Source organism: Aedes aegypti, chromosome 1, assembly GCF_002204515.2.
Source record: "Aedes aegypti strain LVP_AGWG chromosome 1, AaegL5.0 Primary Assembly, whole genome shotgun sequence".
Taxonomy (NCBI): domain Eukaryota; kingdom Metazoa; phylum Arthropoda; class Insecta; order Diptera; family Culicidae; genus Aedes; species Aedes aegypti.
Genome location: NC_035107.1, coordinates 309229971 through 309256648, shown reverse-complemented (window position 1 = coordinate 309256648; position 26678 = coordinate 309229971). Strand labels below are relative to the sequence as shown.

General features: G+C 39.5%; 2 protein-coding genes across 8 annotated transcripts in view; both read right to left on the bottom strand.

The window, feature by feature from the left end:
- LOC5579159 (homeotic protein ultrabithorax) overlaps positions 1-12016 on the bottom strand; it is a 611952-nt gene extending 599936 nt beyond the window's left edge. For both annotated transcript variants that reach the window (XR_002498764.1, XR_002498763.1), the window contains exon 1: positions 11567-12016. The gene's annotated coding sequence lies outside the window, so the exon portion shown is untranslated. The remainder of the gene's footprint in view (positions 1-11566) is intronic.
- Positions 12017-23563: 11547 nt separating this feature from the next.
- Positions 23564-26678, bottom strand: part of LOC5578718 (homeobox protein abdominal-A homolog) — a 126068-nt gene continuing 122953 nt past the window's right edge. For 3 of the 6 annotated variants that reach the window (XM_021838498.1, XM_021838496.1, XM_021838497.1), the window contains 2 exons: positions 26463-26482; positions 23564-26206 (listed from right to left, as the gene is read on the bottom strand). In XM_021838498.1, coding sequence (XP_021694190.1) covers positions 26167-26206; positions 26463-26482 — 60 coding nt within the window. In that variant the 3' untranslated portion in view covers positions 23564-26166. Of the gene's footprint in view, positions 26207-26369; positions 26483-26678 lie in introns of all 6 variants that reach the window. The other 3 variants (XM_021838499.1, XM_021838500.1, XR_002498761.1) reach the window with 2 other exon arrangements.

Genomic DNA, 26678 nt, shown 5'->3' with positions numbered 1-26678 from the left:
CTCTTTCAAACAGGGCCAAATTTTCACGACCTCCCTGTGTTCTTTTACCGGAAATGAACCAGGATTATTTCACCCTCTTCATTTCTTATGGAGAAGTAGACCAGAATCATTCAAAATGTTCTCTTTACTCTCTTGTTTTTCTCTAAGAGCGGACCGGACGATTTGTTTTGTTCCTTCATTTCTTGTCAGAAATGGCCCGAATTTCAACAAACTCCCTACGTTCTTGTTACAGAAATGGACCAGGATTTTTTTCATCCTCTTCATTTCTTATGGAGAAGTAGACCAGAATCATTCAATATGTTCTCTTTACTCTCTTCTTTTTCTCCAAGAGCGGACCGGATGATTTGTTTTATTCCTTCATTACTTATCAGAAATGGGCCGAATTTCAACAAACTCCCTACGTTCTTGTTACTGAAACGGACCAGGTTTATCCTCTTCATTTCATAAGGAGACGTAGACCGGAATTACTTAATGTATTCCCTTTACTCTCTGCTTATCAACATAAATAACTTGCTCGTGTATTATACCCCCTTCATTTTATTCTTGAAATGGAACGAATATTTTCTTCCAATCTTTCATTTCGTTTGCAAAATGGACTTATTTCCTAATATATATATATATGTAGTCTTAAACTATATTACAAATCATACATGTTGCAGTAATCTCTTAATTCTCAGCAATTTGTTATTGTTCTCTAAATTTGTTTGATCATAGACAGCATAATTATTCAGTTGTCAAGCTATTTTACATCTGTCTTGTCATGCTCTGTATTCGCAGGCTAATTCACATTATTTATTACGCCAATCGGCGAGTCAAATTTATTTTGAATTTTAGAAATTCAACTTCCTTTAAATTCTTAATTTCTTTAAATTTGTACTTGGTAGCCTTATGGACCTTCCTAACGTATTCACGAGTTTACGAACTATTTATAATCACATGATTGAGTCATGTACATTTCTGATAATATCTTTTAAGTTTATTTTATTTGTGGTCCAAATTGATACCTTCAGAAGATTTGATAAAATTGTAAGCCTTTATTTTAATTAAACTTTCCTTCCTTTAATAACGCAAGAGTAATATTATGAAAGCCATTGAGGGTTTTGCCCTCCAATAGACTCACATCTAAATAATTTTGTCACATCAAAATATTATCATACCATGTGTTTAGAAAGCAGAAGTAATTTGAACGGCATTCCCCTACAAATCACCATCACCCCACATAACACACGGATAGACTGCGCAAAGGGTATAAAGTCCCCCTCACACACGGTTGGCAGCAATAACAACAACAGCAGCAGCATCGCACATCTGTCAAGCTCTACACTCACTGAGCGCCTTCCAGTGAGTGACCGTCGCCAGTCCAGCATACACATGCATCATCAATCATCATCGCCGTCATCGTCGTCATCATTTGCGACTGGAAACAGCGGAAATGTTCTACGCGTTTCTAGAACATGTGGTGCGGGATATAAATACGCGTGATGTGCGCGGCTGAAAGTCAGTTATATTTCAAATTTTGAAAAGTGATGTACAAGTGATAAGTGAAGTGAAAAGTGTTTAGTTCAAAAGTTAGTGCAATAAAGTGAAGTTTTAAAAAAGTAAAACTTGCCTAGTGTCTTCTTCGCGTGCGGAAATTGTCGTTTTCGTACATTTGGTCCTTCGAGCCGGATCGCGCGGATCTAGCAAGTCAGAAGGCAAGGCAAGTTTCGCGTTCGGTCGTAGTGTAAGTAGTCGCGTCGCGAGTCGTTTTAGTGTGCGCGAAAGTGTGATAGTCGCGGGACCGTCGTGACAGTGTCCGTCGCAGTCAGCGGAACTGTGGGTCTCGACCAGTCGACTAGTTCGTCGTTCGTCGGTTTACTTGGTAGCAAGACAGCTACAGTGCCCGATTTAGTGCTTCGGCGCGCGTCAGTCGTCGGTTGTTAATCCAGTCAGACACAAGCAGCTGAGGATTTCAACGGCGTCACCGGCCGGCGGTACATTTGCATTTAGTTTGGAACGACGTATCGCAACAGCTTTCGGCATGGCGGAGCTTAAACGACAGCGTGGAGTTATTCTCGGACGCCTGACACGGATCGAAGTATTCATCCGAGACATCGAATCCAAGCCCGGAATCACAGCAGAGTTGGTTCAGGCACGACTGGATGTCGTCAATCAGTGCTGGGATGAGTACGACACCATACAAACTTCCATCGACGCGGAGGAAGGAGTAAACGTCGAAGAGGAAGAAGAAAAACGTGCCTCCTTTGAGGAAAGGTGCATGAACGCAAGAGCTGCATTGCGTTCCATCATCGAGAGGATGCAGGGTCCAGCAATAGCGGCTGCAAACGTGCACAGAGGCCAGGTCTTGATGCCTATTCACCACCAGCAATTCCCCATGGTGCAACAACCAGTAGCTGTACGGTTGCCTACATTGGAATTGCCAACGTTCAGCGGTGATTATCTCGGTTGGCCAGCGTTTCGCGATGCTTTTGAGGCGCTTATCGACAGAAACACGCAACTGTCTGACGTTCAGAAGTTGTTATACTTAAAGTCGAGCCTCAAAGAGGAAGCAGCGTGCATGTTGGATGCGATGGATATCACCGATGTCAATTACCGAGTGGCCTGGGATTTGCTGATTGAGAGGTTCGAGAATCGTCGGGTAATCAAGCAGAAACATCTGAAGGCATTGTTCACCACGAAGCAAGTGTCACAAGATTCGCCGAAGGAGTTGCGTCGCTTATTGACTGAGTGCCAGCGAAACATCAATGCACTGAAGCAACTAGGTGAGCCAACCGATCAATGGAGCACGATTTTGGTGTATCTGATCTCCAGCAAACTCGATAGCACATCACGTCGTGATTGGGAAACCCAAACCCAACAAGAGGAGTCACCAAAATACGAAGACATCGTCAAATTCATCAACGGTAGATGTCACACACTAGAGGCGTTGGCAACGGACAAAGAAGAGCTTCGCAAATCCAGTCGTTTCAAGCCACAGCTATCTCATGCTTCTACGAGTTCTAGTGGCTGTAAAATCTGTGAGAGTGTTCAAAACCATCCACTGTGGAATTGCAAGAAGTTTATAGCCATGAGTCCAGAAGCTAGATTCGACGAGGTGAAAAAGTGGAAGCTGTGCTACAACTGTTTCTCGTCCAAGCATGTAGTAAGTAAATGCGAATCCAGAGGTTGTAAGTCCTGCAGTGAAAAGCACAACACCTTACTACATGGACAGCAACACCATCAGCAGGAACAACGGCCATCTAGCTACGTGTCATCGTCGTCAGAATCTGTCCCTCAGGATCAGCGCTTCGTTAATGCGAGTATGGCGAGTCAGGCAAATCACACCATGCAACCATCAAGTGATATTTTGGCTACTGCTATGGTCTGCATCTACGATCGAGCTGGGAGCAAATTACCGTGTCGCGTGCTGTTGGATTCCGGATCACAACCGAATTTCATAACGCAAGCTTTTGCTCGGAAACTTCGGTTGAAGGAATGCAATACATCGATCACCGTCCACGGAGTAAGTGGAGTAGAAGCTCAAGTTGGAAGGCAGGTGACGGCTACTATCGAGTCTCGTGTGAACGGAAAGCAGTTTAACGTTCCACTGCTGGTGATGAACAAGATCACGAATGTGTTACCATCTGACAACATTCAATGCGATAGTTTTTCCACTAGAAGAGAAGAGTTGGCAGATCCGACATTCAGCAGACCAGGAAGAATCGATGTTCTACTGGGAGCCAAGCTTTTCTTCAAGCTTTTACTTCCGGAAAAGATTGAAGTTGGTGACTTCATTCTGTGGAACTCTGAGCTAGGCTGGGTAGTTTCCGGAAGCTGCAAGCAGTATTCGCGGGATCACGTGCAATCGAATGTGGTTACTTCGATGACTGATGCTGATCTGCTGCAACAATTGGAAAAGTTCTGGAAAGTAGAGGAACTGCAAGTTGGAGTAAATGGTGAGGCCAAATTGGATCCAGCGGAAAAACACTATCTCGAACACGTCAGACGCTTATCAGACGGAAGGTACGAGGTGAAGATCCCATTGTTTCAGCCTCCTTCAATGCTTGGTGATTCTAAGGAACAAGCCCTACGAAGATTCCATGCTTTAGAGCGCAGGCTACATGGAAACGACCAACTTCGAGAAATGTATACAGATTTCATGAGAGAGTACGAATCTTCTGGGCACATGAGTGTTGTTCCTGACGGCTTGGAAGAGGTGGGTTTGTTAGTAAATTACCTCCCTCATCATGCAGTCCTTAAGCCAACGAGTACTACAACTAAGCTAAGGACTGTTTTCGACGCATCCAGCAAAACATCATCAGGTTTTTCACTCAACGATATTATGATGACTGGGCCGAACATCCAAGCAGATCAGTTCTCGCTTTTGTTGGGATTCAGATGTTGGAGATATGTTGTCACAGCTGACATTGCCAAGATGTATCGGCAGATTCGAGTAGACCAGCAATCATCGAATTTACAGCGAATACTGTGGAGAGAAACACCATCACAACCACTGAAGGTGTATCAGCTGAACACAGTGACATATGGTACGAGCGCTGCTCCATTTCTTGCTGATCGTACGCTGCACCAGCTAGCCGCAGACGAGAAAGACACCTATCCGAATGCCTGTCGTTCTCTTTGCAAACGATTCTACGTCGACGACTTGTTAGATGGATCAAACAGCAAACAGGCTTTACTGAAAACGAGAGATGAGTTGCTCGCAGTGCTGCATAAGGGCGGTTTTGAGCTGAGGAAGTGGAGTAGTAATGATCCAGAATTGCTGAAGGATTTACCGGAAGGCTTGGTGGAAAAAGGCACAATGTGTGAGATTGACGACGGCGAAATCGTCAAGTCTCTGGGATTGAGCTGGGACACCAGGAATGATCAGTTGACATACCGTATCCATCTAAAACAGTTCCAGGTTTACTCTCGACGTACCATCCTTTCTGCGATTGCATCTCTGTATGACCCCGTGGGATTGATAGCACCGATCATCTTAGCAGCTAAAACTTTGATGCAGCAGCTTTGGCTCTTAAATGTCTCCTGGGATGACCCACTCCCAGAACATATCGTGCAGAAGTGGCAGCAATTCTACGATAGTCTGCGGCATTTTCAAAACCTGCAAATCGACCGATGGACGTTTGGATGTCTACAGCCAATCGCCGTAGAAATACATGGGTTCTCAGACGCTTCCATGGTCGCATATGGAGCCTGCATTTATGTCAAAACCGTCGACGTATCTGGAAATGCATACGTTCGTCTGCTGTGTGCCAAATCACGCGTAGCACCATTGAAGAAGGTTACACTGCCACGGTTGGAATTATGCGCAGCAGTTTTATTGTCTGAACTCTTGACAAAGGTTCTAGACTCTGTGGAATTGAGCGTCGGCAGCTGTTTTTTGTGGACGGACTCCATGATAACGCTTCAATGGATCACCGCACCTTCAAACCGCTGGAAAGAGTTTGTGGCAAATAGAGTCGAGAGGATTCAGAACTCCACTATTGGATGTCACTGGAGATACATCAGTGGAAAGGACAACCCAGCCGCCATAGTATCACGCGGACTTGCAGCAGAAGAGCTTATGGATTCAACGCTCTGGTGGAGTGGCCCAGCATGGCTTGTGAACCGATCACTTTGGCCTGAACAGCCCGAGCTTCGAAATGAGGATATTCCAGAGGCGCGTAAGGTTTGTGCTGTTGTTATAACAGAACCGATATTCTTCGAGAAGTACTCTTCCATGACGAAAATGAAGAATATTCACGATCAGTTTCGAAGATATGCTTCCTGCTCGATCCAGACTCAGATTGTTGAAGGCGAGCCTTCAAGGCCGGCGGTATGTTTAGAAAGCAGAAGTAATTTGAACGGCATTCCCCTACAAATCACCATCACCCCACATAACACACGGATAGACTGCGCAAAGGGTATAAAGTCCCCCTCACACACGGTTGGCAGCAATAACAACAACAGCAGCAGCATCGCACATCTGTCAAGCTCTACACTCACTGAGCGCCTTCCAGTGAGTGACCAAGCGCATCGCAGTGAGTGACCGTCGCCAGTCCAGCATACACATGCATCATCAATCATCATCGCCGTCATCGTCGTCATCATTTGCGACTGGAAACAGCGGAAATGTTCTACGCGTTTCTAGAACATGTGGTGCGGGATATAAATACGCGTGATGTGCGCGGCTGAAAGTCAGTTATATTTCAAATTTTGAAAAGTGATGTACAAGTGATAAGTGAAGTGAAAAGTGTTTAGTTCAAAAGTTAGTGCAATAAAGTGAAGTTTTAAAAAAGTAAAACTTGCCTAGTGTCTTCTTCGCGTGCGGAAAGTGTCGTTTTCGTACACCATGTTAGCCATATATTGGATGGCACCGTAGCTACCAAAATAAACATGTAACACATTTGTAACGCACCCTGTTGGTTTGTGCATTGTATGTAAGGTGCGTGCTTCTGCTAAACTTCCATATAAACAGACGTGTGAATATTTATTCCTCCACGTTGCAAATTTTCTCGAAAACCTATTCGTCAAAAACACTTACAATACATTAATTTATAACACCACTACTACTATACATTGGATGTTTTCTAACTTTAGAATTTAACAATTACAAAAAGATTGTAAACGTTAGAAAGTCGCTATTTAGTTTTAGAACGTTAAATAATATATTGTCCATTATTTAAAAATACCGTTGAACTAATCGTTTTGGTGTATTTCTTATTTTGATATTTTTCTAAGTCGACAGATTTTTTTTACAGAAATGCTGTTACTGGCAACCAGACTATTTGTTTTTTCTACTGCTACATTTGCTTTTAAATGCAAATGTTTAAATGTTTCAATAAACATAGTCCTGTTGTTTTCTTTTATTCTGATGTAATTCCAAATGCATATTTTTATAACAACTAAAATTCTCTTCGGAACACACAATAATTTGAATGCAATAATAATAAAACTCATGATTGAATGTAAATTACATTGCTTTAAATTAATAAAATATATAAATACTCCTTTTCTGTCTTCGTTGTAAAAACCAAATAAGTGACGCCAAAACACGCTATAATGGTTACTATGCAAAAACTCTGTTTCATGAACAACTTCCATAAGCAATTCTTCAAATTGTCAGGACATCTATCCTATGATGCAAAATCATAAATCGCACATTGAACATGTTCTTTCGTTATTTCATGAGTATATCGTCGCAGAAGAAGTAACGTTTAAATGGAACTGGTGCCTTTTCACTACTTTTATGTTCATAACAAAACCATTCAAGTGTTTCCATCGTATCATACTACAGAAACCTCCTTCTTTGTTTATTTATCGAATTGATTCATTTTACATTTTTAACTTATTAATGCACACATCGAGTATTTGATAGATCATTTTGATTAATGGCTATTGTACGCCATTCTCCATGGCTTTAGTTTATCTATTTCAAAGCCACAAAAATGTTGCTTGTACGAATTTTTCAATTATTAACTAAATTTGCCAGATTTCAAGGTAAAAAAATACACAAACCCAATTGTTTGTCTTTATTAATATAAGAAACCCAACAACGAAGAATAATCAAGTAACTTTTCATAAAAATTAGAACTAGAAATTGATTGACAAATTGTATATTTTGTTAATATTCTTTTCTCTCTCCCTTCACTTTTTAAAATTGTAAATTTTGAATTGAATAACATCGTGATACATTGAATAAAACTTCCTTAAACAAACCTGGACTATTTTTTTAGTTCAATTGACGAAATTAACTGTAATTGGGATTGCGAATCACGACAGGAAAATCATTCAAAATAAACTTTCTGAATGTTTTTAAACTTGACATACCGCCGGATGTTCAAAAGTTAACACGGTATTTCTGATTCCAGATACGTTCCGATCATACGCAGCACAAAATCTGTATCGCAATAATTTTTCTGTTACCCTTTTCCGCCATTTCGTCAGGCGTTCCTCCGAACAGCATACAGCCAATTTTAAAGATTCTTGTGCACAAATCTATGAACCGCACACTCGAGTCAAAATGGGATCCGTTCCAACAATCGACGCCAATGTAGCAAAGTGAAAACACATCTTCCGTATTCAGAGTGATGAATTACAATGTTTTATTCTGAACCTTCCTGTCACAATGCTCAAGCATAGCCTACTCTAATCTAATCCAATAGCACAATACTACAACCTTCTGAACAACTTCGCAAAAACGCTCATGCATTCTTTTTATCAAAACTTTGAGATATAACTAGTATAAACATATGACGTATGACGTTTTGAAGTTTACATGTACACGACGAAACACGTGTCAAATAAGCTGCGGAGCCCCTTGAGAGACCCCGAGACGATCAATGGATAACAGGAAAAGACCAAGAGCTTTGGTGTTTTCCAGCAAAGACAATCTACTTAAGACTTCGTTAGGCTCTAGCAAGGATCGGGTTAACACACTGAACAAGTCTGGCGTTTACAAAAGCAGTTGTCCTCACTGCAAGAAGGTCTACGTTGGTCAAACAAAGCGGTCCCTCAATGTTAGATTCAAGAAACACTTGGCGAAAATAGGAAAAGCTCAGAAAACAGTAGACAAGGGGATAACTCACGATTTCAAATCTAAGCTAGCACAACTTGTCTTAACAGAAGGTCATACAATCACGACGACGGATATCAAGATTTTACGAAATGTTTCTTTACCTTGGAAATTGCATGTGGCTGAGAGTCTGGAAATAGCAAACAGATACCTACGATGCTACTCAACAGAGACCAAGGCAACGGCAATACATGGCTTTTTAACTTGATACCTACAAATCGTTCCCCTACAGCTCTAAAATCTTAAGTTTCTACAAAACAAGGTCGAGTTCTTTCTTCAAGTCGAGTCTAGTACACGACACTGAATACGGCCTTACAGTTGAAGTCGAAATACGCGTATTGTCAAAGGCTACAAAATCTAGTGGAAATAAATGGTATAATACTTAATTCGGTATTTCATTTATTTTTAAAAAAATCCAAGATAGAATATTTTCGGTTTTCACTTGTTTGTTTCTACTGATCAAGAATAACTTCCTGTGAAAGAAAATCTGAGATGCTTGAAAGTTGCGTTAAAACCCCCTTTACCCACAGCGTGATACCGCGTAGCAGACGAAGGGGGTGAGGGAAAAGGAGAGAAACACCAAAAAGCATTAGAGCTCTGCTTTTCCTCCTCTCTACTTTGCTCGGAGCTGATTTCGACCTTTCTTTCCGCTCAAGCGTTATGGTGTTCGTTCGCCCGTACGGCCTTTTTTGATAAAAACTCATAATCATTGATATAAATTACACTTGACGTTACCTCATACCAACCACCCACCAACCCACTCACGGCACCTGATCACAATGTGGTGTTCTGTTCTGTTCTGTTCGCTGACGCAAAGGGAACCGGAGAGATGGAGATAGGTCCATGCTTTTCGATATGCCCCAGTGCAAGAGTGAGTGGGATTACCTTTGCCAAAAAAGCGAGCCTCCTGAACTCAGCAACCCTCGAGCGAGAACTTGCTTTCTGCGACCGATTTGCAAAAGGGAGAGATGCGCTATGTATATTGAAGGTGGATGTAGCAGAGTACACCTTTTACATTGTTGGCTCCCTTCCGGGGCTGAACGCCTGATGGGTAAATAGTAATTTTCTAGATCAATTTATAGTGCAAACAAATTTCAGGGGATTTCACCGAATCTGATGGGCCGCTTGCAGATTCATGAGGGAAGATGCCGGAACAAGATATATTGCAGCAGGGAGGGAAAATTCCAGAGTGCGGCATTCCGTGGAGAGTGGGCCGAATGGAACGTGCGCGCGGGTGTAATTTCTCTATCGAAGCGGAAAATAGTACCCGTCGAAGCTTTGCGACACCCTCAGGGGGAGCCTTTGTTCCTCGACCGAATGGTTGCGCATCTTATCTGGACGGGTATAAATTTGACTTTAAACACCTCTTCGCCGTATCCGGAAGGTGACTAGTACTAGGACCGGGTTGAATGGCGCAGATTGTGAAGGTTATCTCGGGATATTATTCACGGTGAATGGTCCGTAAGCGAGATTGCATAAACGAATTACAGGCTTCGATGGGGCTATATGGGTCACTCAATCACTAAGGATAATTGAGCAGTTGGGTATGCAAATTTTGATACATTAATGCGCAAACTTCAGTACCACATTCTTAACAACGATAGCGCATAATATCTCATTAATGTAGCATGTTCGAAAAAACTTAAAATAATTGAGAATCTGAGGTACAAAGCCTCAAAGAATCTGACAAATTCTATATCAAATGATCATCATGATTACTTCCCAAGAAGTGGCTATTTTCTAGTTATTTCTAGTTATTGACTTATTTTATCATTTAAGGAGAAGATGAATGAAAGCCAAACTTCAAATTTTCAAGAGCACCAATCTGGAGAACCAAACATTCGCTTAAGCTGAAAACTTAATCGATTGGTCACCACCAGCTGGTGGTCAATCGATTAAGTTTTCAGCTTAAACGGATGTTTGGTTCTCTAGAACTCCTGGACTCATGGGGAAGTTTTGGATGATTTCGAAGATGAGTTGAATTAATATGGAAAACATCCTGTATGAATTCCTTGAAAATAATTGGACCAAATTCATGAAACAATTTGCGTAAGACAGATCGGAGGAATCACTGGAATAACTTGTTACAATAGCTGATGAAGAAGATATTGACATTTTACTTGAAAAAATACTTAAGAAATTGTTCTGAAGTCCTACATGAGAAGATTCTTGGAGAAATTTCTTGAGAAATGTGTGGATGAACTTCACGAATTTACTGAAGAATTCCAGGAAGAGAACTAAACATATTCCCTTGAACAACCTCTGGAGAGTTTTTTGGATTTTTTTTAATTGGTGTAAATGTGGATGAATATTTAAAGAAATCTTTTTGAAAATGTCTGGAAGCATAACTGGATAATTGAAGGGTAGGAATTTTTATAGATCTCGAATACTTAAAGAACTGTGGAATGATTACTTGTGGATTTTCTTGGAAGAACTCCTCGAGTCTTTAAAAGATTTCCTATAGTAACAACTAAGAAAATGACAAGAATTAATTGCAGGCGAGAAAAAAAGACATCCCTAAAAATAGACTTTTTATAGACTTGCATTAAAATAAAATTTATTTAATATTGCGAGCGTCTGAAAAGGCTACCAGCCCTGCAAATAATGACACAACAGTTCGTCATTATGTGATATTTGCCTAGTTAGTAAATCAGTTTACGAAATGTGTTTCGTAAATACTTTCAATGCATCAAAATAAACAATATCAGTTTTTACCGTACAGATGCAGAAAATGTAATCACTTTATATTCTTAAGAAGCCTTCCTTAGCCGAGTGGGTAGATCCCGCGGCTACAAAGCAAAGCCATGCTGGAGGTGCATGGGTTCGTTTCCCGGTCGGTCCAGGATCTTTTCGTAAAGAATTTTTCCTTGACTTCCCTTGGCGTAGAGTATAATCGTACCTGCCTGAATGCGAAAATGGCAACATTGGCAGAGAACTCTCAAGATAACTGTGGAAGTGAATTTAGAACACTAAGCTGAGAAGTATGCTCGGTCCCAGTTGGGACGTAATCATTACCTGTATGTATATTTGGCGTTTTATTATGCAGATGAATCCAGCGTTCAGCATAGACAGCCGAAACAGAAACGTTTGGTTCCCTTCCATACGAAATGCATGTGGAGTTGAGGGCACCCTTATCGAATGCAACCCTGAGAGAATACACACAAACGAATTCCACCAAACAGCAAGCAGAAATCTGGCAAAACTCACTAACACTAATACACTACGCTTGAAGCACTGCAAAGCAAAGCCTTCTTGTGCTCGCCATTTTTCGAATTTTTTCACAACCGCAACACGACGAACACGGTAGCGTAATCCAAAATTATTGAACGTATTCGGTATTATGCACCGGTGAATTCCAAAGCTGTGCACTTATTCTTTTGTAAACCACACTTCATCGATTCACTTCAAATTTTCTTTTTCAATTCTAAACTCGCAACTCCGCGACGGCGACCGAACACGTTTGCATCCTCGACGAAGAAAAAACCGTTACTGACTGTCTAGCTTGGCCAGCGCAAGCGCGCACCTACACTTCTTCGAGTTCAAGTCCCGTTAGATGCGATCGTTTCGTCACTGGCTCTGGCTGGCACCGTCGGTCGTTGTCGTCGTTCGTTCGTTCGTTTCGCAAAAAGGCCCTTCGCCACGCACTCTGCAAAAATTCCACTCTGCCACTGCATTAGCCTGTGACTGGAGCCTTACGTAGGGGAAAACGAGCCACCACTGGTATGAAATTGTCGGTTATTCTTGATAATGTGTGTAGTATTGCGTCGCTTATATTAAATCCACATCCAGCAGCGGCGGTAACCCGCAGAAGATATGCGCGCAATTCAAACGCAACGTCAAAATTCAAGTAGGCTTGGATTTTTTCGCTCTTCAAGGACGCAAATGTTTCAAATTTGCTAAATCTGAAACATTTGGTGATTTTCATTATCACTGCGACGGTATATCGATATTTTCAGATAATCGCATTACGTGGATTTATCTTGCAGAGCACAATATTCTGTTCAAGTAGAGTATTGCGGGGCAAAGTTTTGCACGTAACTTGTCACAGAAGATTCAAAACATAGTACTGGATTTGTTAAAGTTTAATTTGTATTTTAAGGAAATATAACTAGCAATATAACAGTATTAAGGGGTCATATGTGTAATTATGAACCTAATATAAAAAAAAAGTTGTGACGTGCAAGTAGTTGATGACGGCCACGTAAAATCAAGAAGATAGAGAAGAAGTTGCTGAAATTTTTGGCTTTATTTTTAACATTTACCAACTCAGTCATGGAAGGTCCAAGAATGAAAAAGAGAAGTAGAAGCTCATAATACCATCTAAAGCATCACAATATGAGCGAGTTTACGTTCTAAGCCCTCTGTGTATTGTATGAAATTATTTCGTGAGCTGCAATTCTGGTTCTCAAGAGCTGCAACTGCTTCATGGAATTAGTTGAGGAATCTTGTCCATGTTTTATCGAAGTGACACCAGAAAAAAAAAGAACAACACTGGGAGTTGTGTTGCAGGCAGCACTCATGTCAATTGGGTCCTAAAATTTTTAATGAAATCTTGTTTTTATTTAATAACACGAAAAAGCATGTTACTGTAACTACTTTAGCAATTTTTCCCGCTCAAATAATGGCTATATCATGTTTAAACTTTAATTTAAAAATTTGGTCCATAAATGAACCTTGACACTTTTGATCATGTTTGACGTTCGCTTAGTCGACAAAAACACCACAGGGGGTTTAGTTCGACCACTGGGGTTGTTCCTATCTGACATTTCGTAAGGGACACGGAAAACAAAATAAACCCAAAATTTGAGTTTAAGCCAAAGGATGTGACAAAATCTAAAAAAAATGTTTTTTGGGCTTAAACCAACGGAAAACATTAGAAAATTGAGTAAACATGTGTTTTTGGCCTAAACTTAAGCGTTTGTCACTAAAATTGGGACAGGGCTTTAGGACCCTATTAGATAACCTAACAAGTATGTTCCATTATAGCTCTAACTGAAGCTGAATGAAAACCAGCCTATATTTCCACTTCGACCTCCTCATCGTCTAGGACAAATAGGTGGGTCTTAGTGGCTTGTTACTCTCTAATACTCTTCCGACCGTAACTTATAAGTATTAATAAGAACAGATTCAACAATAGAACAATATGGTAGATCTTACCCCGTAACGCACCTCGAAAAGATGATCTACCCGCGTTACGGGTAACTGTATGGTATGGTTGCCTTCAGTCTCGTGTACTAGACACGAGTCTAGTATGAGAAACTATATACGGCCCTACAGTTGAAGTTGAAATACGCGTAGCTATAAAACGCCCCAATGTCCAGAGTTGCATCGGTGTACTAAAATCACTCGGTCCAAGAATTGTGACACTTGAGCGGGTCCAGAACACGTGGAGAGCATACGAAAGCGTAAAATATTAAAAAAAATTTGGGGTGGGTAATGTCTATTACATTACCGCGGGGTTGACGTAGAACTACGATGATTAATAATTTGATTGGTCATGTGTGTGAATTTGTAAGTGTACTAGTTTTTGTTGTTATTGATCGGATGAAGTTTTCAGAAGTTAACTCTTTTTGGACTCATTTTGGTAGTCCTGAAAAGAACCATTTGTCGTTCTGTGGTTTCGAGAACCAGTGTATGGTGTTCCAGGAATAATGCCAGATGATTGAATTTGTTTGTTTGGTCGTTGCTTCCTTGTGTTGCTTGGTTGGGTGATCGGTTTCTAGCTCCAGCTGTAGTTCGCCAAATTCCTCCAGTAGATTAGATGTTTGATAGCTCGGGTGCTTCGATCGTGAGAATCGATTGAATCGGTCCAGTGCTTTGGTCTGTAGCAATATCCATTGCATGAGCATTTAGGCTCTGTACATTGATACTCATCAATATGCAGGCTGGGCCACTATGATCCAGTATTTCACGTCTCAAAGCGTCACTAATCGATGATTGCCTAAGCGCTGCAGCTCATTCCTCAAGTCAACCCTTGGAATTGCTGCCTTTGGCGTGATGGAACTGGGAAGAATTGGTAGAGTTTGTCAAAAATAGTCCTTGCAGTGAAGTAATCCGCGACAAACCAACATATACCAATTGCTGATCCTGGCTTTTGTCATAGTCGTACACGACCTCGGGGAAAGTTCCACCTTGCGACTTATGAACAGTTAAAGCACAGGCACTAACCATCGGGAACTGAATACGTTTGCATTTGATTATGCCGCACAGTTTGAAAGTAAAATAAAAATTCTCTATACAGGAGTGAAATTGGAATTTCAAAACCAAGAGCCTTACGTTGGCATGAAATATTTTGAACTCTTATAACTGTTTGCTGGTTTAACGAAATTCCTTGAATGGCACATCAATTGAAAGACAAGACATCAAAGGGTCATGTCGTTTACTTACTGAATCCCACATAACTGTTCAAATAGTTTAATAACTGTTTTAAAAGAGAACGTTGATATCAAGCAAATTTATAAATAGGGGCGCTAGAGAAAATTTGACGTCATTTGCTTTCAATTCTCCGCTTCGATCGCATCTCAGCAGGCAACAGATCGTCTTGCTCTGACCGGGCGTGCTTCTCAGGCACAGACATCGATAGCGAAGGACGCCCCCGTTTGTCTTGCTTCGCTCAAATCAAACTGTCGAGCGAGCGAGAGAAGATGCCGTCCGATGATAAAGCCATCACCGCTGCCGCCGCCTAGAAGAAGAAGAGGAAGCAGTCCACAGGAGAAATTGCGGTCGAACTGTGAACACGGTCGGGCGAGTCATTCTCGCTTTGTGGTTCACCGCTTGTTTGCGTTCACCCAGCCATCGTCATCGCCGCCATCATCAGATTTTGACTTAAGCCCGGTGATCCACTACCTGTTAATGTTGTGCGCCATCCACGTCACGAAACTTTCGGTTCGTCGTATAAGCAAATAACTTGCTCAAATTTATACATTTGAGTTGAGGATTCCCCGTTTGACCATGGCAATCAACTGATAACATCCCGCAGTGTTATTTATCTGTAAGAGCATCAAAGCTAACAAAGCCATCGGCCCTTTTCAGGGTCATCAAATTAGTAGAAAAAAGAGAAATATTTCCGACTTTATATATGACTTCTTATATTCCTAAATCAATTTCACAGCTTCATACAAAATTTCATTTGTCATGAATAATTTATGACTCAACATTTTGAGACTGTAATCGCGGACGCTGCTGCAGTGCCATCGGGGTGAGTGCTCAACATTCCACAACAATTGTAAAAGAGTGGCATTTCCAACAACGTCTTTGATGTTCCATATTTTGTGGGAACACTTTGATTAGCAAAATTATCACATGTAACAAAATTGCGACATATTAAGAATGCTTTTGAAAATACATTCTCATTGAACAATTGTAATAATTTTGGCACCCATGGATCAGAAATTTACCGTCATAATAAAGAAAACTATTAATTATTAATATCTCGTATTGAATATTTAGTTAATGTCAACCCTTCCAGCAATTCATGTTCGACCAATTTCTCACGCATTAGCATTCTCCGCAATTTTCAAGTAATTCTAAGCCCAACACATTATTGGCACATACCCATTTCCCAGATTGGTCGATCAGAAAGCGAAGAGCACAAAAGGGAGGAGCATCGTCTGCTATTCTGAGGTTATAAAACATGCTTCCTTCGTCGGATTCAGTTTCATTCTAATTCCGCTTTCGAGCTGGTAAGAGCTCCTCCGAACTTGCTCAGCGAGAAGAACCTCGCTGCTAGAAATCTGCTGAGCTGTCATTCTTCAAGCTGCCAATCCAGCATCTGGTCTGTGAAATCGCTCAAGATTTCTAGGTTGACCGATCCGCGCTTCTAGATTTCGCCTCGTGGTAAACTCGTGGTCACAGCATCCAAGCTCAATCGGCCCTTTTCAGGGCCAACATACGTTCATAAAAGGGTTTATTGGATGATATTTACTGATTTATCTATAATGATCTAAATATCGCGGTATACTACAATTTGGTTCACATAATTTACCCCACATAATTACATGAATTTGAGAATTTACCACTGCAGCGCCGTCGGACCGTAATAACCAGGGTTGGGAAAAAATCTGAAATTCACTCTACAGTAGCCAAACAAAGCCAATCACAGTCAGCGAAGCCAGTGAAACTCACGCCCGTCGCTGCTGTAGGCAAAATGCCTTGAAAATTGCAAAACACCCGTTGCTAAGGGCAACCCAAAATTACTGTAGAAAAATGTTCTATTTCCCGCTGCATTTCCCGCATTTAGAGCCTTCAATGACACTCATGATTTAGAAAATTCGTGCACCCAACAGAGGCTACTTGATGAGATTCACGTTTTTGAACTACTGTATTGGGAGAGCCACGTGATTTTCACGAAAATGCAAGCCTACTACTATTACCATTCCCAGCACTGGTAATAACATCATGTTACTCAGCATTGTATGGTATTTATTGTGTGCATTTGAAATGCAAATACCAAATGCGGGAAAACCAAATGCGGTAAGATTTTCAACAAGGAAGGCGAAGTCAAAATTTGATTTTCTTTGCTAGGTTGGCGGTGATATGCATCATGATTGCTAAGTATCCTTTGGTTACTTGGTGTTACCGCATTTGAAGTTCAGTTAGACTGGATTTGCACGTCAAACGCAAACAGCAATATTTCAAACAGCATCGTTGATTTATCATTTAATGGGGGAACACTTCCTAAATTCTCGAGTATTAAATTGGAAAATGTATTAAAATTGCGACAGATTTTAAATACTGTTTAATATACTGTTTCCTGACCAATTGTAATAAGTAACTATTGATCTGAAATTTTTCTACATGTTAGTCTATTGCGTTAATCTGAGAAATAGGCTATATGAAATTGATGTCTTGGCAAGGGATGTACAAGATGAGCATTATGTATTAATTTTCCAATTTCCGTACTCGAGAATTTTAGAAGCGGGGGCCGTGATGCTCGGGATGGATTGTCCTCCATGACTGGTCCTGGCTGGAAATATTCTTGAGGAGAAACTCGACCCTTTGCTGCAGGAATTTCATTAACAACTCTTTGGTAAAGCAGAAATTTCTGATAAAAGTGAACTTTTTCAAAACAACTCTTATTGATTGGAATATTTATCAACAACTCTTTGTTAAGTAAAATCATTCTTAATAACTCTGCTCCATCGCCAAACCAAACCATTTCATTGAATTCATCAAATACAAGAATATGAATGGTAAGGAGAGGCAGATGGTGTATATTTTGCTAACGTTACTTTCCAACAGGTCGCCGGTTGGCGCTGACTACTAATCCGTCCACTGAATGATTTTCAGTTGTTGCTTTCGCTCTCTGGTTCCGTTCGCTACTCGCACACTGCTGTGGCTTTCACGCGCTCTTCTTTGCTGCTCCGCTGCTTGATCCGTTCGTTATGCCGTTCGATTTGTGAATGAGCTGGGAACAGAACAACCAGTGCAGTGGTGGCTCGTCTTCCCCTACGTAAAGCTGCCAGTCACAGGCTAATGCAGTGGCAGAGTGGAATTTTTTCAGAGTGCGTGGCGACGGGTCTTTTCGCGCAAAGTGCACGAAACGAACGAACGACGCCAACGACCGACGGTGGCAGCCAGACAGAGCGAGGGATGAAACCATCGCATCTAACGGGACTTGAATTCGAAGTTTGGGTGCGCGCTTGCGCTGGCCAGGCTAGACAGTCAGTAACGGTTTTTTCTCCGTCGGGAACGCACATGGTGTTTGGTCGCGGTCGCGGAGTGCGGGCTTAGAATTGAAAAAGAAAATTTCAAGTGAAGCGATGAAAAGTGTGGTTTACAAAAGAAAAAAGTGCTCAGGTTTGGAATTCGCTGGTGCATAATATCGAATGCGCTCAATATTTTGGGATTACACGCTGTCGTGTTGTGGTTGGGGAAAAAATCGAAAAGAATGCTTCGCTTTTTTATGAGTCAGTGCTTGAAGCGTAGTATATTAGTGTTAGTGTGTTTTGCAAGATTTCTGCTTGATGTTTGGTGTTGTCTCAGGGTTGCATTCGATGAGGGTGCAGAAGGTGAAGTGATGTACATTGCATTGTACATACGCATATACGAGTTGAAATTGCATCCTGTCACATGTGTTCCGTATGGGATGGAACCAGACGCTGTTGTTTCGGCTGTTAACGCTGGATCTCATCTGGAAAATGAATCATCAAATATAAATACAGGTAATGCTTACATCCCAACTGGAACCGAGCATACATCTCAGTGTTCTGAGTGCACTTTCACCATGCAACTTAAGAAATCTTTAGAAATGAAGTACAATCAAAAGAGTAATTTTTACAATGAAGCTTAGTTAGAGAAACTTGGAACGTCTGAATAAATTACCATAAAATGAAAGAAACGCCACAATGGCTTAAAAATTTAAAACATTTACTGATTCTCACAACCATGTTGATGATTTCTAGAACTTACATTATGTTTTTCTTTTCTAACCACATTTACAGCATTTCGCGAGACATTAAATTGCATAAATACGAAGATATTCAACTTTAATAGTTGAATCGTCATTACTATGAATTTTCTTAAAAGTTCTTATTGTGTCTTCTAGGCAAAATATTATGCATACGCAAAAGCGCATAGTTTTCAAACCTTGATAAAATTCCACATCTACGATATTCGACTCTCAAATGTCTTGATTTTTAGGAAAGCAAGTGTTTCAAATTCTGCAAGTTTATTGAAGTTTAATGTCGCCGTTACTGACTATGTTTATTATGTTCTTATCCAATAGAAGTGTTTGCTCAAAATTTTCCCCTTAATACACCTAATTCTCAATTAATTCGCCAAAAAATAAGCTGCTTCAATAAGTCGATATGATACAATATTGGAGAGGTGGCCATCAACTCGTTTTTGTTATGTATCATCAAAATAATTAATTTGATCAATTGATTGAGAATTTGATGAGCTACGGTAGAATCTGTGTATTTAATTCAAATGGTCCAGTATACAAGTATCGAAATTGTCTTTAGATCGACAAATGTTCCATCAAATTTTGTTTGAAGTGGCATGAAATCATGGGTGGGACAATCCTTTGACTTACCTTCCCGTACATTTTTGTACGTCGGACATGTCCTACCTGTCTTATCCACTTCTAGCGCCACTACCCGTGAGTAGTTAAAAGTACAATCTAAAAAAACATTCCTGTAGATTTTTGTACATCTATTCCAATAAGTTTTTTTTTGGAAATGGTTCATTGAAAGATAAAGTAGTAGATGTCTATTTTAGCTTGCTCTAAAAAATCGTGTTTTTGATGTCAGCATGTAGGAAAGTAATTTAAATTCAATAAGCATCATAATAAGCAATAGATGTTATTAAGAAGTCATTTTTATTGAATTCTTAACTGTTCTTAATGATATGAAATCTATAAGGATCTGATCTTAGGATCACTTAAATAAAGTTCTTTGAACCACATTTAGTACACTCATGAGACGTGACGAGGGACAAAACACAACACTTATTGTTCTTACAACGTTAAAAAGAGTTAAAATTACCTTTTAACTCGACCTGTATAGATCCCCAAACTTGGCATTTTGTATAGAAAAAAAAGTTTAGTTACCAACTTTTGTCACTGACTGTATTTCGGAGGAGATTCTCTGGTTGGGATGAAACTCCGAAAGAATTTCAGCAATCTTGACCAATTTTTTGAATAGTTTCTGAGGTTTATTTTGAAACACTCGCAGAAGATATGCCAGGGAGAACCGTTAATGAAATATTAGGATGAATTTCTTCAAGCACCTCCAGAATTTTTTTTTTATGAAAGAGATCCATGAAAGAATTTTTGATTGAATATATGGAATAGATTATTGCAGAATCCTTGAAGAAACCACGGTAGAAATGTCTACAAAAATATCTTGAGGTTATTCCGTAAAATCAAGCGTGTGGTAGAATAAGGGCGTAAGTCGCATGTCGATTTCTCTTCATCGATTCTCTCTTCTAAGAAAGAAGGGGACAAGATGCGGGTTTGTTAGTGAAGATCGATGAAACGTACGCCTAAAATAATGTTTGGAGGAAAGTCTAGGGGACAAGAATAATAAATCATTCTATTCTTTTCTTAGACTTTCTAAGGATAACCTCAACATACCCTTGAGTTACTTTATTGCGAAACCTTTGCAATAATTGCTGATAAAACTCATGAATACCTTTTATGCTTTCGAAGTAATACCTTAGATAATAACTCTCAGAGATATTTCTGAAATGATTAACAGAAAAGTGCCAATTTACCGGGGAAATAACCGAAAAACTTTTAACTTACTGAAACATGTTGCTGAGTGAATGTTTGTCGGATTCTTTGGAGGATATTTAGAAAGCAGAAGCGATCTCACATCAATGTGATGGATTTTACTAAAAAAAAAGATTTGACCCCACATTACATTCGCCACTACGAAGCAAAAAGAGATTCCACAAAGCACTCTCATCAAAGAAAAAACCTCGTAAGGAATTATCATCGAGTGTGCGAAAAAAGAAGCAAAAATATATCTCTCCTGGTTTTTCTCACTCAAATCCGATGAAAGCATCAGAAGCTTCGTGAATTCCCTTTCACACACTCTCGACTGCAGCAATAACAACAACAGCAGCAGCATCGCACATCTGTCAAAGCACTACAGTCACCAAGCGCGATGTGGGGTATTCAGAGGTGTGGGCGAACATCGAAATTAGTATTTGTGATAACATCAGTTTTTAAGTGGTAGTTGTGTAATGCCAACTTCGGCGAGCCGAAAGTTCACGAAGTAGCCATCAGCTGATCGTTTTGTTTACATCTTTTTCGTGACTAATACAAGCAAACACATACTAAGTGTGAAGTGTAAAGTGAAAAGTCGTGAGAATAAAGTGAAGTGCTATTCAGTATAACTTGCCTGTGCTCTCTTCTCGTTCGAGAAGTTTCGTTTCCGTACAGAGAAAATATTTAAGAGATGCTTGGAGAAATTCTAGAATTGTTTCTGAAAACCTTGCTGGTGAAATCTTTGGGAATTTATGTAGATGCTTTTTGAAATCCTTATGTAGTCTAGAGGTCGGGTTTAAAAATGGAGCTCATAATGATCTTGGGTCTCTAAATACCCAAGGCGAAATCGCAGATCACTATGACCGCAACCTTTTGAATTCTCAGACCTTTTCCGTCTAATGGACCCATTACTCAGCCTATAAATTGAACCAACTCGTGTGGATGACTTGTTTGTCAGACATTGATGAAATTTTTGGACATGTTCACCGGCTCGAAGTTATTGCGGTGGGTCATGTCAGGTAAAAATGACCCCAACTTCCCCTTCAATCTAACCAATTTATTAGAATAAATCCTACTCTAAACTCACTTGATTTATTGTTTCGACTACGGACGTAATGTGAGAACTAAATAAGTCACTGAGACCAGATTTGGACTTGAGTAATTTTTAGGTTATTTATGGGACCTCATTAGAATTGATCGAATTTTATTTCTCTTCTTAAATTTGGGTGTAAAACTTCATCATTTGCACGAGCTAACTCAGACATGGTCGTGGAAAATCATTTGAAGGATATTGGCCACCTAGATGACAGATCCAGTGATTCAGTTTTGAATTAGGTTCTTCACAAAATGGGAAAATTTCGAGTTTAGGGAACATTGCCATTTATTCTTCTATTTCTAGGTTTCCAATACCCCTGAAATGATCTTTTTCTATAAGGTCTGAACTGCTTTTTCAAAACGGTAATGTTAAGTACCGAAATTTATCCGGACCCTCTGAGCAGAATCTCAATAAAGAGAATACAAAAAGTAGGTTTGAACATTGTATCTTTTAATTCCACCCTAATTGCATTATCTTTCCACAGATATACGTATTTCGATTATCACTTGTAGCCTTCTTAGTGGATACGAGTAATTGAGTAAGTAGGGCGGAACTAAAAGGTACAATACTCAAATCTACTTATTTTTATTCTCTTTAAAGAACCAAACAGATGGCACACTAATCTCATTAAGTTCTAATTCTAATTCTAATAATAAAATACCACTAGAATACAAATGGCAGCACAGCGTTTCTTATTAGTGTATTATAGTGTCTATATAACATCATCAGAGCAAACTGAAGCCCAAATTGACTTTTTTGAAGGGTGGGCATCTGAATCAACCGCGGTACTGGCTCCAAGCTATGACCAAAACAATTCCTTCAGAACAATCTTCAACCTGGTGTGACCAACGTTGTCGGATGCTTCCTCTCCTTACAGTTGAGAGACCATTGAGCCGGAAAAATGCTTCTTCAAAGAACTGCTGAAGAACATTCAGCATCTTTAAGACCGTAGAAGGTGCTACAGCAAGAGATGTGACAAAATGAGAAACGCTACAAAAAAGAGGAGACCGGCATATTTGTTGCCAGAGAGCATATCTTGGAGGATAAGGACTATGAAGTAGTGCGTAATTGTTCTAATAAAATGAATCAGAAACTTAACGCATCCCACACGAAGTTTCTTGACGTGAACCATGTTGGATGAAAACAAGATTTGAGCTTCTCGAACAATGAACACGTGGTCATCGAAAGATGAAAGGATCACTTCAAAGAACACCTGAATTATGCTGAAGGAAAACGCAATAGAGATAAAGACAGTACTGCAGCGGGAGTAATTCAGAATAGTAGATAATGAGGAGTCTATGCCTCATTTATACAGAGTCGACAACAAGCTGGATTTGTAAGACCCATCCCACATATTGAACAAACGAACATCGAAAAAGATCTTTCACGTAAGAAATTCTTCAGAACTATTGAGAAAACGAAATCTTTACGATCTTACGATCTGTTTCGATATAAAGGTAGCATAGAACTGTGGAAGATTATGGACGAAAACATATTTCTCAAGAAGCATCAAATATTTCGTGTTCGGTTTATAACTGGATTTTTTTGTGGTCATTAGACCATCTTGTATCTGCAAGCCATATGTGTTCAGAGATCTCTTTTCGAAGCGGTAACGTATAACGAACAAAAGATCGAAATCCGTAGATGAAAATTTTATTCAAATACAAGGAATAAATTTTATTCAACACAAATAAAACTTCAATTAGGTTTCATTCACTTGTTTTATTTCCATAATTCATATCAATATGTCATTCTGCTCACTTCTCTTCTTCATTACACGGACAATTTGCTGCCACAGTACGATGTGTACGTATTTCGGTTTTCTTGTGACCATCTAGTTTGGTTTTGTTTTTTGCAGTTTAATAGATGTAATAAATAAACATCGAGCTATTTTAAAGGATCTCTCGCGTAGCTCCATCTATCTCAGATCAAACTCAATTCGGCTGCTAGCCAAAAACTTACGTTTTGAATATTGAAATTGTATTGCCTTTGATTTTGGTTTTCTCGTTTGTCTCAATTTTCCTGCTTCGCTTCCTCTTCACGAGTAGGTGTCTATTAGTTTCGCTCTATATGGACAAAAATAAAGGTCATTCCGTTTCCGGGTCATCGATATCAGTGGAGCAGTTTTCCAAAGAATTAGAGAGATTAATTGCTCAATTCGTTTTCACTATGGCCGATCCTCCAAAGCTTCCCAGTGGCGGACTTAGCTCTCTGAATTTCTTCAATATTCACATTAACATGTACGGCATAATCACTAGTTTTTTTTTTTTAGTTTTGTATTATATTAATATCAGTATTAAATGTTATAATTTACAATTTCTGTATCAATTACTAGCAGTATTTAAAATGCATTTTTATATTCACCAATGTTTACGTATTTAAGTGATGAGTTTTACGTTTATCGAGACTTTCTTCGACGAGTTTATCAAGGAAAAGTGTTTGTTCTGTTTTGTTTGCGTCGAGTTGAGATCAAAACATTGAATTTGCTTGATTTCTATGGCAAGACTTTTACTGTGTTATTTGTGAGTAGCGTCAAACAAACATTGATTAGACGATGGAATGAACTCTTCTTTTTTGTTTCATATAAATAGCTTGTTCTGGTTGTTCTCTATTCTACCCTGACTATGATTACGTATTTCATTTTCTTCCTTTTGATCAGTGACAATGTGGGATTTAAAGCGATATTTACATGGATTCCTTGGGAAAACTGTTTGGTGAAACTGAGTTTTGCTTTTAGTTGTACAGAAAACCGTTTCGCTTGTGCTTCGCTGCTGCTTGGAGGTAATGGTATAGCTTGTAATTCTTCGAACTCAGTGTTTCTCATCGAAACAGTGGGAAGTATATTAACATAAAAAAAAAGTTAAAAGAGCATAAATATGAACGGATTTGATCTGAGGAACTTGATCGCGAAACAACACAACAAGGGCGAACGTAAAATAGGTCAATTGATATGTGAAATAAAGTGGTTCGTATAGTACGAAGGTTGCCGACTGAGGCGCGGTTATTGGCTCCACTAAATGAAGATAAATCGAACGGAACATACCATCGACTGGAAGACAAAAGATCATATTCCGGGCCAGCTCCTCAGATCACTACTAATTAGCAACCAATGAATCAATGAAAAACAAAAGATTTGTATTACAAATTAGAAATTTATTCAATATGTATCATCTTTCTAACTAAATCTACGGTCTAAGTCTTGTTAATACAAAATAGTAACAAATTTACACAAGTGAAAGTCAACAAAAGAAACTAAAACTCTTTCTGGGATCAGGGAGTTCCACCGGGCACAGATGGCCGGCTTAGACACAGTTCTGCAATTCAGCTTTCTGAATTTATAATTTTTCGCTATTTCTAAAATAACTAACTCTAACCACTGGACAGATTTGCGATTATTTCTGTTTGTTTTGTTTAGTTTCAGTTTTAACCTTGGTTATATTCAATAATTGTAATTACGTATTTTGACACGGTACTGCTGTGTGCGGTTTCTGGTTTCCGCACACACGCTTTGACCGTAGAGATTTTAAAACCTTACCAAAAACGAAACGCTATAGTTAATGAGTACGACCATTTTAAATATAACTAATCTTTACCTAACACAGTTTTTTGTTGCATGATTTGCTCTGTCGCACTGGACTCGATCGACTCGAGTCGAGCAGCCGTTACGTTCGATTCAAACCGAGGAGTTTGAGTTGGTGATATTCGAACTTGTCACAATTATCGCATTTCATCTCTTTCTTCTTCTTCTAAATGTATAATCGACAAATATGATTACAAATCATGTTTAAGTTCTATAGAAAAAATAGTTTCTTAGCACTAGTACGTATATTTGTTATTACTTTTACTTGTTTTCCAGATTTTTTTCTCGGTCTATAGTTTACAACTAGTTCTTGTCCTTTTAAAGGCTGTGACTTATTCTAAGAAATTTCTTCAAATGCAATCAACGTTCAAAGAATAAGTCACAATCCCCTCTAGCAAAGTAAGTCAACCCCCAGACCAACCATCACGGTCGTTTTTTTCTTCCATCATCGCTGTTTCTGCTGCTTCTGCATACTAAACGTCCATCGGATCCATAGGTCATCCATTCCGGCAATCATCCGCAAATTTGCAATTTTGTCGCTCTGGTTGGCCTTCCGACAGAGTTGAACCAATTCTGAAGTCTGGAGGCCGTGATCGTCTACGATCTGCTGCTGTCTACTCTTCCCAATCGTTCTTTTGTGTTTGTGAAAATTACGTATGTCGGATGTATTTTTTTTGTGTACTGTTGTGTTGAGTGAGTTGCTTGTGGCTTATTTAGGTTCTTGGTTAAATCGAACCAACGATGTCTCTAGTACTCAGGTTTGCGCTGTTTTGGTTGAAGTTGGCATAAAAATAAAAGAAAGGCAAGAAAGAGAAAAGAACAGAACATAAGAATCAATCGGATAAATAGCGTTTGGGGTGCACTGAGAAATTAAACTAAGGGGAATGGGTTTTTTTTTGTAAGAAACTCAAATTGGCATGAGACGTACGAGAGATTGAGTTGTGGTGGGAGATTGACCTGCTATCTCAATCCAGTTCAGTCTAAAAGCGTAGTTTTACAATTAATCTCAACTTATTCCCACCTTTTGTTATGTTGCATCACCTAGAAAAATCGAATCGACAAAAAGGGAGATAAAAAGAGACATTGGTTGTGTTTAGAATTTTGACTTTGATCGAACTAAAGCAAATAGTTACACTCGGAAGCGATACTAGGAAACTACGATTGAAATCAATAAAAAATCCTAATGAATTGCGCAATCGTTTTATTTTTTTTCAGAATCGAAATTATACCAAAAATG